At 59.7% G+C, this 14871-nt stretch overlaps 1 protein-coding gene across 1 annotated transcript in view; it reads left to right on the forward strand.

Moving 5' to 3' along the window:
• Nucleotides 1–1779: 1779 nt before the first annotated feature.
• EEIG1 (estrogen-induced osteoclastogenesis regulator 1) overlaps nt 1780–14871 on the forward strand; it is a 35480-nt gene continuing 22388 nt past the window's right edge. The window contains exon 1 of the mRNA XM_047830117.1: nt 1780–2752. Within this exon, the coding sequence (XP_047686073.1) occupies nt 2607–2752 (146 nt within the window). The 5' untranslated portion in view covers nt 1780–2606. The remainder of the gene's footprint in view (nt 2753–14871) is intronic.

Below are 14871 nucleotides of genomic sequence, written 5' to 3' on the forward strand. Positions count from 1 at the left end.
CAGGTAGGCACAGGATCTTCCCCTGTGGAGCAGACCCAGCTAGGATCAGCAAGGGGGACACACCCCACAGTGTGGGCAGCACGGCTTGGCCCTCTAGCGCCTGTGCTCCAGGGTCAAGACTGTAGGCAAATGATCTAAACTTCCCAGGCCTCAACTACCCTGGCGATAAATGGGGATATGTGAGAGCAGGGAGAGCTGCAATCATAATTTTTCACCTACCTGGCTGAATTGTTTTCTAAATGATGGGACAAACTGGAGAGAAGCACGGGTTGCTACCCATTTTATGGCTGGGAAGCAGAAAGAAATCAGAAATTTGAGCCCTCAGTTACATGTCTGGACCCAACTCAGCCCCAAGTCCATTCCGTTTCTGTCTCCAAATGCCTCTCAAACCCATCCTCTCGTTTTCTCTCAGCTCTGAGGTTCTGCCTTCATCATTTCTTGCCTGGATCACCACAAGCCTCCTCGCCCCTGTTTCCCATATGCTCTCCTCCACACTACCTACCGTGAGAGCAAGCTTCTTACAACAAAAACCAAGTCTGGGTCACTCTCCTGTTCAAAATGTGTGAGTGGCTCCCCTCCTTACTCTGGCCTACAAGACTCTGCAAGATCCAGCCACCACAGGCCTTCCAGCTGTATCTCTTGCCCTCTGCCTCCCCCAGATCTCAATGCAGCCAGATGAAGTAGTCAGGGCTTCTGTGGGCACCTCACTCTCTGTTTTCCTGGCCTCTAGAGGCTCCCTCTGCATGGGCCCTGCCTAACTCGGGGCACGCATCCCGCTTTGGCTTGGATAACTTTGTGTGAGAAGCCTCATGGTTTCGCCCCTCGTCCCTGCATCCACGCAGCTCCTCCAGGCCCCTGTACATCCACTATCACAGTTCTCATCTACCAGATTTGTTGCTGCCTGTGTCCCAGGCTGCTTCTTCACCTGATCCTTGGCTTAGAGAGGCTCGGAGGAGAGGGCCACCACTCACACAGCTGGGAGCAGATTGCCCCTTAACATTTCGGGGCTGAATGAATGAACGACAATGTGTTCAGAGCCTGGGAGGTCCGAGGCTCTAGAAGCGGTCTCTGCATCCAGGGGAGTTAATGTAGTCAGAGAGACCAGCCATAACTATCTAAGAAGCTAGCCGACAACAAAAGGCTTGGAAAGCAGGTTGGGGGAGAAGCTGGGTCTAGCACGGGTTGCGTGATGAACTGCCCCAAGTCATTCCTTCGGCTAAGCCTTTGCAGACACTTCCTTCTCAGTGTTCGGAACTAGATTCCCAGGCGAAGAACCTGCTTGGTCTAGTCCTGGCCACCTCTCTGGGTGTTTTTTCTGAAAAATGGATTCACTACCTCTGGGCTCGATTTAGTGTCTGAGTTCAAGTCTGGGGGGGGAGGGGGGACGCTGGAGGGCCATTACAGCCATAGTGTTCGTATAGTTTCTTTTCATTGTTTCTTCTTTTCTTCCGCTCGCGCCCTCCTCCTCACCGGACCAGCCTGGGCTTCCCGCCCCGCGACCTCCCACCGCCTTCTCGGGGGCCCTCTCCCCTTCCCTTCTCCCGGCCTAGTCCGAGGAGGCGGGTCCAGCCGCGCGGCGCACCAATCCAAGCGTCTTGGGCCGCCTCTGCCTCCCGCAAGTCCCGCCCCACGCTGCCGTCCCCCAATCGCGCTCCGCGCCCGCCCCGCGGGGTCGCCCAATCGCGGGCAGCCTGGGCCGCCGGTGCCCCGCCCCTCCCGCGCTCGGCGGCGGCTCCGCGGGCGGCCGCGCTGGGCCTCAGCATTCTCCGAGTGGCGCCGCACAGCGTCGGGCCCGGGCTGCCGCGTCCGGAGCGCAGGCGGCGGCGCTGCTGCTCGCGGGGTGCTGGGCAGAGTTGGCGAGCGAGGCGGGTGCCACCGGCCGGCCGGAAAGGCGCCTCAGCTCCGCGGGGCCCGCGGCGCGGGACCCAGGACCGAAGAGGAGGCGGCGCCCCGGCTGCCCGGGCCTGGTGCCCGCCCGGAGGGGGCCGCGGCCGGCCGTTCCCGGCCGGGAGTGTCCCCATCGCGCCTCCCGGAGAGGCCCCCAGAGCTCCCGGTCGCCCCCTGGGGGTGCCCTCAGCAGCCCCGGACTCACCTGCTAGGGCCGCCCCGCTCCCAGGTGCGGGGGCGTGTGCGCGGCGAGGGCGCCTCCCCCGGCCGCCAGCGGGGCGGGGGCGGGGCCGCCCGCCGCCCTCGGCCTCCCCGGTCCGCCAGCCGCGCCTGGTAGCGCGGCTGAGAGCTCCCCGGGGACCGCGGTGCGGGATGCTGCCCTCCAGCGCGGCCGGTCTCTCGCCGCCTGCCACCCTTACCCCTGCCTCCTGGGCCATGCCCCGCTGTTTACATGCCGGTGAAGCCCCCGGCCACTCTGAGCCCCTCCGAGCCCCGGCTCCCCGACGGTGAAGCCAGCCGGCCCGCGAACTGGACTGGTCGCTCAGACCTGGGCCCTCCGGACTCAGATCTCCGCCCGCTCGGCCGCCTTCGCCACCATCTGGGCGGGATCCGGCTCTGATGTTTTGAGGAGGGGGTGTGGTGTAGGGAAAGGAATCCTGGGGATTTCTGGCTTCCCCCCTTTTTTGGCCTTCGGGGCTTCAGACTCAGGGAACTCGCTCATGGCTTTCTTGATGAAGAAGAAGAAATTCAAATTTCAAACCACTTTCACCCTGGAGGAGCTGACTGCGGTCCCCTTCGTGAACGGAGTCCTCTTCTGCAAAGTCCGGCTGCTGGATGGCGGGGATTTTGTCAGCTTGTCGTCAAGGTAGGAGCTGGGGCAGTCGCGCCTGCAGGGGAGGGGGATGATGAGCCAGATCTAGTCACTTGGCACGTGGAAGCGCCCTTGTGGGCCCAGGGAGTTCTGGGGATTGTGTGTGTCTGGGGCAGGTTTGCACAAGGCAGGGCTGAGTGATCTGGGAGGTCTGGGCCTGAGAAGCTGGCAGGGTGCCGGGCACCCGTCTGCAGGTGACCGGCTGGTTAGGTGGGGGTTCATTCTTTCAGCCCGTCTTGGGGCCCTGCATGCCGGCCCATTCCTCAGACTTGCACAAAGAGCCCACCAGGGTTTGTGCCTGGAAGGGCTGAGGCAATCAGGAGTATTCCAGGCCACCTTGCACCCAGCTGGCCGCTTGGGCTGTCATATGATTTAGAGACTGGGCCAGCCACAGGTTCCCAGGCACTCCTGGTCTGGATGGAGGGAGGTGGCTAGGTTTTGGCCTGCCCAGCCCTGTCTGAGTGACTGTCCTCTTTTGGCTGGGGCTGGGTTGTTTTGCATTGCAAATGCCCTTGTTAAGGAGGCTGCCACTCTCTCAGAAAGAGGCCCAATCCAGTTTGGTCTTGTGTTCTTCCCCATCCTGCAGGTCCAGCTGTCCAGCTCATTGCTGAGGGTGACTGAGTTCCCAAGCTGCCCCCACTGAATGGGCCCACCTGGGATTACATAGTTTGGGCCTGTGGTGGGGAGAGTGTCTCTGAGTCTGACAGATGGGGGTTTGAGTCCTGGATCTGTCACTTTCTGGGCCCAGTGCAGGTCTCTGTAAGAGTTGTGGAGAAGTTTCAGTAGATAGAATGCAGTACCAGGGCCTGGGACATGTGCCTAGGACATGCTGGTTCCCTTCTCTGGTCTGTCCCTTTGCTCCTCAGACCTCCTTGTGGGCCCAGTTGGCTGGAGCTGCTTCGTGGTTCTGCAATGGAGAAACTGAGGCCCAGAAAGAGGAAGTAAGGGCTTTCCAGGGACCTCATAGGAGGTAGTTGTCAACTTGGCCTATTTGGAGACCTGTTGGATGAATCTGGTGATCTGGGAGGACGGGTGCGGGGCGTGGGGTAGGGGGTGGGTGGGCATACAGCCTAACCCAGATTTAGGAATCTCCGGTGTGGACAGGGTGGGGTGCTTTTTCTCTGCACTTGGGCCCACTTAGGCCCGGAGGCTCCCCAGTCTTCCAGGAATTGCTTATCTGAGGAATTCAGAGAAGGGCTGCCCTTTGCTGTGGGGGCTGGTGGCGGTCCTCCGCTGCCTGGGAAGCCTGTGATCCCGTGGCCACCCACATAGCAGCACAAGGTTTCGGGGATGGGGTTGTGCTCAGAGCTAGGGCCTGGGGTCGGCCACTCACGGCCGGGCGACCTTGGGCGATTTACCTAACCTCTTGGATTCCAAGAACCAGCATTCGTTGGTGTAGTGCTGCCTGTTTTATTAGCACTTCTTCCTTAATTCCTTGACTATGCCATGGAGCCGGGTCCAGGTGGGGAGGGGCTGTTGTAGGATTTTTATCCCCATTTTACAGAGGTGAAAACTGAGGCTCAGGGAAGGAGTGATTTGCCTGAGCAAATACAGCAGAGCCCAGATTCAGAGTTGGGGTGTGCTTTTAACCACTACCCTCTTCTACCTTTGAGCCTTTGTTGCCTTGTCTGTGAAGTGGGAGAAGTCACACCTGTCCCTAGAGTTGTGAGGATCATGGGTAATGTCTGTGCCTGTTGCAGCAGTTGTAGTTACTTATGGCAGAGGGAGGGGTCCAGGCCCCAGGCCCCAGCAGTCCTGTGTCTTGGAGGGACCAGCTGGAGTCAGCAGAGGGTCTATATGTGAGCAGGGTATTGGATCCCGTTGAGGAACCGGTATTCAGCCCCACACTGAGGTCTCCTCCCAGGCACTGGGGCCACCGTCACCCTACCTGGCCCGTCAGCCTTTCCATTGCCATAAAGCTGCCTCCTCATCTAGGAAGCTCTAGAAAGTTCTAGGTTTTGGCCCACAGCGTGTGGATTTCACCCTCTGCCTCCCCTTCTTCCCTCCTGGCAAGGAGCCATGGATTCCCTGAACCCAGCCGAGCCCAAACAGCTTTTCCCAGCCCTCATCCTGGATGAAACCTGAGAGGGTTGTGGAGGGAGGAGCTGACGTTGAGCCCCCAAGGCTGGACGCTTAGTGAGCTCTGGGTACCTGTCTGCTGCTGGGCAGGTGTGGCTGAAGAGAGCAGACAGTGATGTTGGGACCTGAGGCTGCTTTAGAGCTGCTTTGGCTTCTGCCCAGGAGATAGGGGTTCCTGGGCTCCTTTCACCTCCACTCCCATCCCACCCATCCTGTTCTGCAGTCTGGGAGCCCCGCCTCACAGCCCACCCTTCCAGATGGCCAAGGCCCCATTGTTTTGGAGTTCGAATAGGGTCAGAGGTGATGAGACCTGCTCAGATCCTGGGCCCAGATCCAACACCATACGCTTCCCAACCCCAGGGACCCCTGGGATGGCCCAGAGACTGCTGGTGGCGGCATGGGGGTTGTGTGAGTGAGGCAGGCCTGAGGCCCCACCCCTGCAGCACCCGCCTTCCTAGCCGGAGTGTTTCCTTATGTTGGGTACCATGGCAACAGCCGGGTACACAGCTCCAGCCTGACCCAATTTGAGCAGGTAGAACAGGTGGTATGTCGCGCTGTTCCCCAGCCTCAGCCTTCTGAGGCCTCCTTACGAACAGTGACGCTCACAGCTACCATATTCCGAGGACCGGCGCTACGTGCCCGGTGCCGTGCTCAGTGTTCTGCAAGCGGTATGTCCGCTAATCCTCTTGGTCACCCGGAGGGGCACCAAGGCCGGAGAGGTGAAGTCACGTGCCAGTCACCCATCTGGTAATGCAGTTGGGAAGATAACCTTTTTATCATTAGGGTTTAAACTGCCTTTGATGTGTACTTACCGTGTGCCAGGGACCTGCCGAGCACCTTGGATGTGTGATCGGTTGAGCCCTGGAACCGCTCCATGAGCTGATGAGGAAACTGGGGTCAGGACACCTGAAGTGATGGGCCCGTGTCACTCAGCTAGGGAGTGGCAGGGCTGTGATTTAAATCGGGCAGGCCCAGCTCCGAAGTCCTGCCTTGCCTTGGTAACAGAGGGCTGGAAGCAGCTACAGCCCATGTGATATCCTCAGACTTTTGAAGAAGGTTCTTTTTATTGGGCTGGGTCCAGATTGGGAAAGTCCAGATTTGGATACTTTCTAGGCACCAAGCTAGGTCCTGTGACATCTGAGGAAAAGGGGCCCTAGGGCCACAGGTGGGGGTGAAGCTAAAATCGCTGCTGTGGATTTGGGGCCAGGCATGGGCTGGCACTGGGGCAGAGTAGGCATTTGCCAAGGTCCCTGCCTGGAGGCCTTCCAGGCAGATGCATCCAAATGGCATCTGGAAGGCTTTCCCCGGGGTCCTGGGAGGGATGCCGAGGTCCCAGCCAAGTCTGGTGAGTTGGGAGGCAGCAGGCTGGGCCGTGGTCTCTCCAGGGCAGGGTGCAGGCTTCCAGCCTTGAGCCAATCTATCCTTCAGGCAAGAAGAATCCCAAACATCCCGAGAGGGCTCTGTGCCCGGTTGGCACGGGTCCTGTGGCCCGGCCCATGCACGTGCTGGCGGTGCCAGGGGAGGGAGGGAGAGGGAGGCGCTGATTTACCTTATAGCAAGTCCTCTCAGGAGGAGAGCACCTCCTTAGCCGAAGGGTTGGGGGGCTGGTGCAAATGAGGAGGAGGAGTTGCCGGGCCTGACTGCTCCTGGCCTTGAGGGCCCAGCCGAGGGGCAGGGGAGCAGTGCGGCCTGGTTTGCCCATTAGGATGATGGCTCTTGGCTGCTGAGTGGAGAAGACACAAGGGGGCCTGACCAGCACCCTGTAAGGGCCAGTTGGAATTGGCTGAGCGGGTTTTGCTGGCCCGGCTGCGTGGTGGCAGGGAGAGAGAGAGAAGAGTGGGGAGACTGGAGAGAAGGTTGGCAGGCAGAGTGGGCAGGTGGGTTTCCTGGTCCTGAAGTGACTGGCACCACTATTGCTTAGTGGCTGCTAGAAGGTGGAAGTTCAGAGGGTGCACAGTGGCCAAATATCGCTGGGGTTTGGCTGCCCCATACTGTGCTCTGATAGTTTTTGACAGAGTAAAAATCCAGACTTTCGGTTTCTTTTAAGTTGGGTATCTGGCAACAGTGCCACGTGGCAGCATTTGGCCCAAGGGGCTTTGCGACTGCCTTCTCCACGGGCTGCCTGCTCTAGGCTCCTGACCCCACTGTACACCCTTGGACTTCTGCCATAGTCTGTCTCCCTCACTTTACTAGGTCCTGCCTGGTCCCCGGGGCCTCTGCAGAAGGCCTTCCTTGTGTGGGCTGGGGGGCATGAGGAGGCAGACACTTGCGGAGAGAGGTCCTGCTGGCGAGCCATAAAGGCCACCCCAGGCAGCCGGGCTGTGGCACCAGGCCAGCCGCTGGGTCAGACCGTGCTGCTGGTGCCCCTGGTGAAGCCTAAACCTGTCCAGCCTGTGCCTGGCCTTGGTGTCTGCTCCTTGGACCCGGCCTTTGCTGCCAGCTGGCCACACCTTTGCCAGGTGCCACCCTGGCAGCCCTGCCGCCTGTCTCCCAGCCTGGCAGTGGCAGAGCCCTGACCTGAGGCGATCTGAGTCTCCGGAGCCAAGGCTATTCCCTGAAGCCTGTTCCTCACTTCAGGCTCTGTCCTGGTAGCCACTCTGGCCAGGGGTTCTTAGCAGCGATGACATCATGTGTCTGAGGGCCCTGAGTGCCCTTGAACTCGGCTTGTTTGGTACCTGGAAGTCCTGACTTGCATTTGGGAAGCCTTTACTGAGCCTTGTGATGGCCACTGGCTTGTCTGCTCACGTGCCTCAGGAGCCTGAGGACTCAGCGTATGGAGTCTGGTGACTGCCATGGGGCGACCGTGCGGTCGCTTGCCTGTTGCCGGGGATGGGCAGTACAACACCATGGCAGCCAGTATGCGTTTATCTTCATCCTGACAGACAGCCACGGCAAGGTTTGAGCAGGCGACAGACCTCGGATTTGCTTAGAAAGTGACCTGTAACTTAACATGAGGTGGGGGCAGCGGGGGCGTCTCTCTTCATTATCCATCTTGCCTGGCCAGTGCTTCTAGTTGTAGAGGCACCAGACCAGCTCCCAGGGCTTCAGATGTGCCCTGTGACCCGATGTCTGTCATCTCCTGGGCCTTCTGGCTCTCCGTGAGGTCACACCATGCCGTTGGTGGCCTTGGTGAGGCCTTAAACTGCCCAGTCTGTGCCTGGCAATGGTGTCTGCTTAGGGCTGTGGTTGGAAACCTGTGGTCTCCGCTCTGAACCATTTTTGGCACCTTGGGCTTGGAAAGGCGCCCACGTGCAGGCTTGGAGTCGCCATCCCCCCGTCCCTACCCAGATGTCAACTGAGAGTGGCCAGCCAGCAGCCCCCTCAGCCAACTTGGTTCAGCGGTCGGGAGGAAGCAGCTCTGATGGAGGACTTTGCGTGTTCGGTCAGGCTGGTGCCTTGCCCCTGCTGTAGGACTGGGAAGGACATTCCTGTCCTGCCTCTTGCTGCCTGTGTGACCTTGGGCAAGGGACTTAGTCCTTTAGACCCTACCAAGTGGGGCTGGTTGTGCCTGCCTCGCAGTGTTCTTGGGAGGACGCAGTGAGATAATGCCTGTCAAGCGTCCAGCTTGGCTTCTGGCACATGCTAGAAGCACAGTGCACGCTGCAGTCCATCCTCCCGTCCCTGGACTGGGTCACAGCGTTGGGCTGGGTGCACACCTCAGTTCCCACCCCCTTTGCCCACTGGTCCTGTGGCAGCTGGCACCTGTTTGTGGGCCAGGACTGACCGGAGTGCTGTGGAGAGAGCGCACTTTCCCCAGGGGGCTCTCTGCCTTCCAGAAGTGGGGGAGTGGGCGAGGAGCACGTTTAGTGTCTAAGGGGCGTGCTAGCATGCTGGAGCACAGGGTCTCCGGTGGGTCTCCGTGACCGTGCCTTTTCTTTTTTTTTTTAGTTTATTTATTTTTTAAGAGAGAGAGAGAGAGAGAGGGCAGGGGAGGGGCAGAGAGAGAATCCCAAGCAGGCTTCTCGCTGTCGGCACCAAGCCTAATGTGCAGCTCGAACCCAGAAGCACTGCGAGATCATGACCTGAGCCGAGATCAAGACGGGACACTTAACCGACTGAGCCACCCAGGCGCCCCGGTGGGTCTCCGTGCTTTTTTGCCCCCATTGGTTAGAACCTTGGGGTGCTTGGCTCTGAGCCAGAGAGAGCTGGGGCACTCTCCCCAGGAGGGCCTGGGCTGGGGTGGGGTGGGCTCCTGCCTGCGGGAAGGGACCCTCTCCACGGCCAGCTTTGGAACCCACTCTGACAGGCTGAAGATAGCCCCCCCCACTCGAGGTGGAGGTCCCCGGTGTCAGACTCTGGAGACGGGAGCGGGCGAGGAAGCCAGGGGCCCCTCAGTGGGTGGGAGGCCCCTGGCGCTCCCCTGGCTCCCACCGGACCTCACTCTTCTAGCTATTTGTTTCTGCAGTTACTTTGACCTCAGGCTCCCTTCCCCCACTGCTTCACTCAGCTAAACTCCTGCTCAGCCCAAGAGCCACCTCCTCTGGGAAGCCCCCCCTGGATTCTTTTGTCCTGTACACCCACCATGGGCCCTTATCTTGGGACACTATAGGCTGTGTCCCTGTCTCTTCGCTTCTTCCCCGGACTGGGCAGGAGTGGCCTCCACTGCATCTTAGTCCTGGGACTTGCTGCTGTTGGTCGTTGCTGGCACGGCGCTGGGACTTTTCTCTCTTGGCACCAAACCAGCGTGGGCACTGATGGTGCCGGATCGTGTGCCGGATCGTGTGCCGGCCACTGCCAGCTGCTTGGGTCCAGCCCCTCCCCACCCCGGGGCCAGAGGTATCAGTCCGTGTCAGGAGCAGCCCTCACCCGCATAGCGGGCAGCTGGGCACCACCATGGGCTCAGAGGGTGTGATGGAGAGGCAGCTGGGGGCACTGATGGGTTGTGGGAGGTGGGGATGCTCCTGGTGGGATGCGGAGGACGAGGGGGTTGGGGCCCGCCCCGGGCTCTGCTGTTGGACCTTGGCAGCTGCTCGCTGGCTCTGTGACTGTGGCCAGAGGCCTTGTCCTCTCAGCCTTGGTTTCTTCCTCCATGGTGTGGGGGTGCTCATACGGGGGCGGGGGGCTACCTGTTCAGCACAGGGCCACGTACCTGGCAGCCAAACACAGACGAAACTTGCTGAGAGGGGAGAAGGTGCATATAGCCCAGGGCTCGGGAGGGCACTGGGAAGGAAGGCAGAAGTCTGGGTCCTATTCGCAGGCCCGGCATCTTCTCCCATTGCTTCCTCTCTGCAAGCAGACACGCGGGGGCAGCACACCTGCGGCCCTCAGTCCCTCAGGGATAATTTCCTGAACACCTTCTGTGTGTAGGGCCCGTGGTGGCTCCTGGGGGTAAAGTCCTACAACCACAGCCCTCCCCCGCCACACACAGGAAGCAATGCTGGGTTTGGTCCCAGTGAGGAGTGGGCAGGTGGTGGGGAGAAGAGCACCCTGGGGTGGAGGGAGGGCGAGGGCAAGAGTGCTGAGCAGGGAGGAGCCAGTGGCCTGGGGGCTTAGAGTGGCAGGAGGCCATGGGAGGAGGGGGTTGGACCTTTCCCAGGCAGGAAGCCGGTGGAGGAGTCAGATCGCTTAGGACCAGGGGCAGCCATGGTGTTGACCGCCTGGGGCTCCAGTTTGCAGAAGGGGAGGTGGCTTTCAGCTGAGAGGGCAGCTTCCCACCTCGGTCATCATGGAATGGTTCAAAAACAAGGCTCAAGCCTCCACCGCTGCCCCTCACAACCAGGACGGGCATCACAAACGACATTGAGGGAAGGAAGCAGACAGGAGCACGTTGTGTGATGTTGTTTATATAAAGTTCAAAAACAATCTGATTCAAAACCCACCTGATACAGGTCAGGATGAGGTTATCTTTGCCGGGTGGCTGTCATGCCTGGGAGGGACTTCTGAGGCCTGTCCTCTTCCTTGGGGGCTGGTTACAGGGCTGTGCTGAGACTCTGGGAGCTGAACACTGAGGATGTGTGTGCACACATGTGTATCAGCAACAGCCGTGAGACCTCCCACGCCTTCGGGAGTGCTGGGCGCCTCTAGACAAAACTGAAGCTCCTTCTTGGGTGCCTGGAAGCCTGGAGAAGGTCCTCAGTCTTGCTGGAAGGGCGGTCTGAACCGTCCTGACCTGATAAGCATCGCTCCTGTTTACGAGGCCATAACTCATCTTGGCAGCTGCCAGCGGTCTTCTCCGGCTGCAGATTTTCCTTCTGCTGCTCGCAAACCCCAGCAGGGGCTTCTGGACCGCAGGGCTTGGCAGTTCGGAGGGAGGAGTGGCTCTTGAGGCTGCCAGACCACGGGATCTCGCTAAGCCTTGCTTTCCTCATCTGTGAAATGGGGTGATAAGCTATTTGGTGTGGGATTAAGTAGATTAACACCTGTTGTGTACCCAGCATAGCCCCTGGCACAGAGTACGTGCTCAGCGAAGGCTGGCAGTGATTGTTATTAATCCCGGGCAGTTATTGGAGGGGATCCACGGGTGGGACAGAAAGGAAAAATCCACGTTCCTCCATTTCTCCTTTTAACTGTTTCTCTTCTCTCTTCCTGTTTTTCACCCAGTCAGCAAACATTTGTGATTCGAGCCAGGCTACTGCCCTGACCCTGCACTGGGCACTGGGCCCAGCAGTGGCCAAGACAGCCATGGCCCCTGACCTGGGGGCCCATGAGCCGGGGGAGACCATTAGTCGCAACCATGCTCAGGGAAGTACTGAGCACCGAGGGGGAGGGGAGGCATTGGCTTCTCCCTCCTGCTCTGGCCCTGCCCCATTTTTTGGGAATGGCCCTTTGACTGACTGGGTACTCTCTGTGAATGCCAAGAGAAGGCTCCAGCCCCTTCTGAAGATTTTGAGTTGGCTGAAGAGGAATCACATGGACTTGAGTAAGAATGGCCACGCCCGGTTTGGATGCAGACAAGACTGATGCCCAGGCTTATTCGGGGGGTATCTTCAGCGTCCCCCTCAGGCCCAGCTCAGTGTAGTTAATGCTCAGTTAATGTATATGGCATAAGTGAATGACAGAGGCAGTGATTGGCCCAGGGTCAGAGCATGAGTCTGTAGGAGAATCAGGTGTCAAGGAGGAGGTAGAGAATGGTGAGTGATGGCCTCATGGTCCCACCTGACCCTGAGCTTTCTGTCCTGTGGTTGGAATCTCGGAGAAATGCTGAAGATGGCTGGTAAAACAGGTCTGAGTCTGTGAGGAGACATGACTCTGAGTCTGAGTGGTCTCTGAGTATTCCTCGGTCACTTCAGGAGACCAGGGAGCCATGTGCGGGGCAGTGGGAACAGCTGGGGACAGATCCAGAGGTAGCGATAACTCTCGACGCCTTGGACTCTGTGGAGAGCCAGAGGACATGGCCCAGCCACCGCTGGGAGGCTCTCTTCCTGGAGACGGAAAGAGCATTGCACGAAGGCCCATGGCAGCCCTTGTTGAGAGCAGGGCTGTGAAGGTCACTGATTTAGTCATTGGATACTTACTGAGTACCTACTATGTGCCAGGTGTCATCCCAGGACTCAGAAGCAGCAGTGAGTGAGACAAAGGCCCTGCGTCCAGGAGTCCCATGCTCTGAGACACAGGAGCCTTGTTTTGTTTTCACCTAAGACCCAGACCCAGAAGAGGAAGTGATTTGTCCAGCTGCAGTAGTTGGGGGAAGGGTGCTTACCTGGAAGGCCTAGCGGGGTTGGATAGGGGCTCAGAGGACAGGGACACACCCGTGACTCACTTACGTCCAGCCATTCAAGGAACAGGACTCTGGGGATGGGATTCCCTCCCCCCTGTTTGTCTTCCTTGGATGATTCAAACGCCACCCAGATGTGAGTCAGCCAAGAGCAGCCTGGGCCACCTGCCGGGTTCAAGGCCTGGGGAAATACCCAGATATATGGTCCTGGGGTGGGCAAGGGGAGGCTCAGTTAGGAAGTTAGGAGCCTGGCTTCCTGCTTCCGACGGTTGCAGCCACATCCCCCATTCCACGTGAGTGCCCTCTGGGGGTGGGCTCGTGAGGTCAGGCTTGGTGGGCCAGATAAGCACCTCCTGTGTGAGCAGAGGACTTCTTGAGAGTTTGCTCATCTGTGAAGTAGGTGGCGGTCGTGCCTGCAGAGAGTTAATGCTTGAGTAGCACCTGGCACGTGTGCCTGGATACCTAGGAAACAGGAGCCAGGCTGGGTCACACTGGGTAGTGGGGTGCGTGGGATTGGATCAGCACTTGGTCAAAGCTAGCAGTCTACTTTGGACCCCTTCAATGGCCCGCTCTCCTCTTGGGCTCTAAGAACAAGAGGGAATGGCCCCCCGTTGTCAGTTGAGAAGAGCGTCCATAGGCCCTCGCCTGCGTGGTGGGGAGGCCACCTACATGGCCTGACTGGGTGCAGAAGGCTGGGGCAGAGAGGCTATGTGCCTGTGTCTGCAAAATGGGGAAGCTGGCACTTGCCCGCTTTTGGGGTTTTGATCCAGCTCGGGGTTGTGGGGCTGATGAATGGCAGGATTCAAACTCAGGTGCATGTGACTCCAGAATCCTACTCCTAACCCTATGCTTCCCCACTAAGCCTGAGTGGTTTGGCTGACCCCCTACCCCTTTTCCGATGTGGAGTTTCTGAAGCCCCCAGGGGGCTGTCCATTCTGTACTTCCATGGGTCACTTGCTGATGCCAGCCTTTGCTCCTGGGCCACCAGCAGGACTCCTATTGGCAGGGGAGCAGAGAAGAGGTCTCGGGGCGGCCGGGGCCCCCTCCCTCCACCCGCCCGCCCCCGCCCCCGCCCAGCACTCCGGTGTCAGCACAGAGTGACTGGCTTCTAGGAACTGGCTGCCGCCTCACCCTGTCACTGGCAGTGTCAGAACCACAGCAAGCTGCTTCCCTGCACGCGGCCCTGAATTCCTGGCAGGAGCCCGATGCCGCTGGGCTGCCACGTTGGCCACGTTGCTGGGATGGGAGCTCGAGCGCCTCACAGCCCCTGGATGGACGCCTTGGCTGCTCCCTGGGGTGGGCCCCTCCCCGGGCGGCTGTGCTCTCTTCTCTTCGGGGAAGCGCAGGCAGATGTTGTGGATTTAAATTGTTTCCTTATTAGACTCTCTCCTCTCCCGGCCTGGGCTGGGTTTCATCAGCCGGGAACCTGGGTTGCATCACTGCGACCGCTCGTTCCTCCAGGAACCCAGCCAAGGGCTGGAGATGATGGAGTGGGTGTGGCTGAGGAGGAGCAGGCTGGGCACCGTGACAGCACCCCCTTCCCCGGGGGTGCTGGACCAGCTGGGAGGGACTTAGGGGGTGCAGCCTCACTCTGCTTACCTGTCATTGTAGGGGCTAGATGGGAAGAATCCAGGGGCCAGCGTTCTCAGGAACCCAGGAGCACAGCTGGGGCTGAGGGGGTCCCTGGGGTCCCACTCAGTCCTTGCGGATGTGCCCTCTCTTAGGTGGCGGCCCAGCTCCCGCATCGGAATCACAGGAGGGCGTGTTCCAAAAGTTCGGCCCGAGGCCTGTAGCAGTGGTTCTTCACGGGGTGACTTTGTCCCCGGGGAGACAGCTGGCAATGTCTGAAGACAGTTTTGGTGGTCCCAGCTGGCGTTGTACTCCCGGCAGGGTGCTGCTGAATATCCGACGATGCACAGGAGAACCCCCCCCCCCCTGCCCCCACAACCCAGAATTTCCATCTCGGGATGGCAGTGGTGCTGAGGTCCAGACACCCTGCAGTCTGTAGCTCTGGCAGGGCCTGGGAATCCGCGTGACGAGCCAAGGAGTTTGCGGCGTTCACTCAAGTCCGAGAAGCCCTGTCCTATGGGGCCTTGCCTGTGGCCACGACTGAGCCACTCCCTGCCAGACTGGGGTTCTGTGCTGGCGGGCGGCGGTGGTCACGAGCCGGAGGTGCAGACGAGGGCAGGCGGCTGGGAGGGTGAGGTGCTGAGGCTGGGCGTGGGGTCACACCGGAGGCTGTTCCATGGGCCGCCCCACTGATACCCCAGGTTCCCTTCTCCCGACTCTCTGCTCCTCTGGTGGCTGCTGGCCATGCCGCATCCTTGCTCCAGCTCCAGGGGGAGGCACTGAAGGGCCTAACCGGTTCCCATCTGCAAGG

This window comes from Prionailurus viverrinus, chromosome D4, assembly GCF_022837055.1.
Source record: "Prionailurus viverrinus isolate Anna chromosome D4, UM_Priviv_1.0, whole genome shotgun sequence".
Taxonomy (NCBI): Eukaryota; Metazoa; Chordata; class Mammalia; order Carnivora; family Felidae; genus Prionailurus; species Prionailurus viverrinus.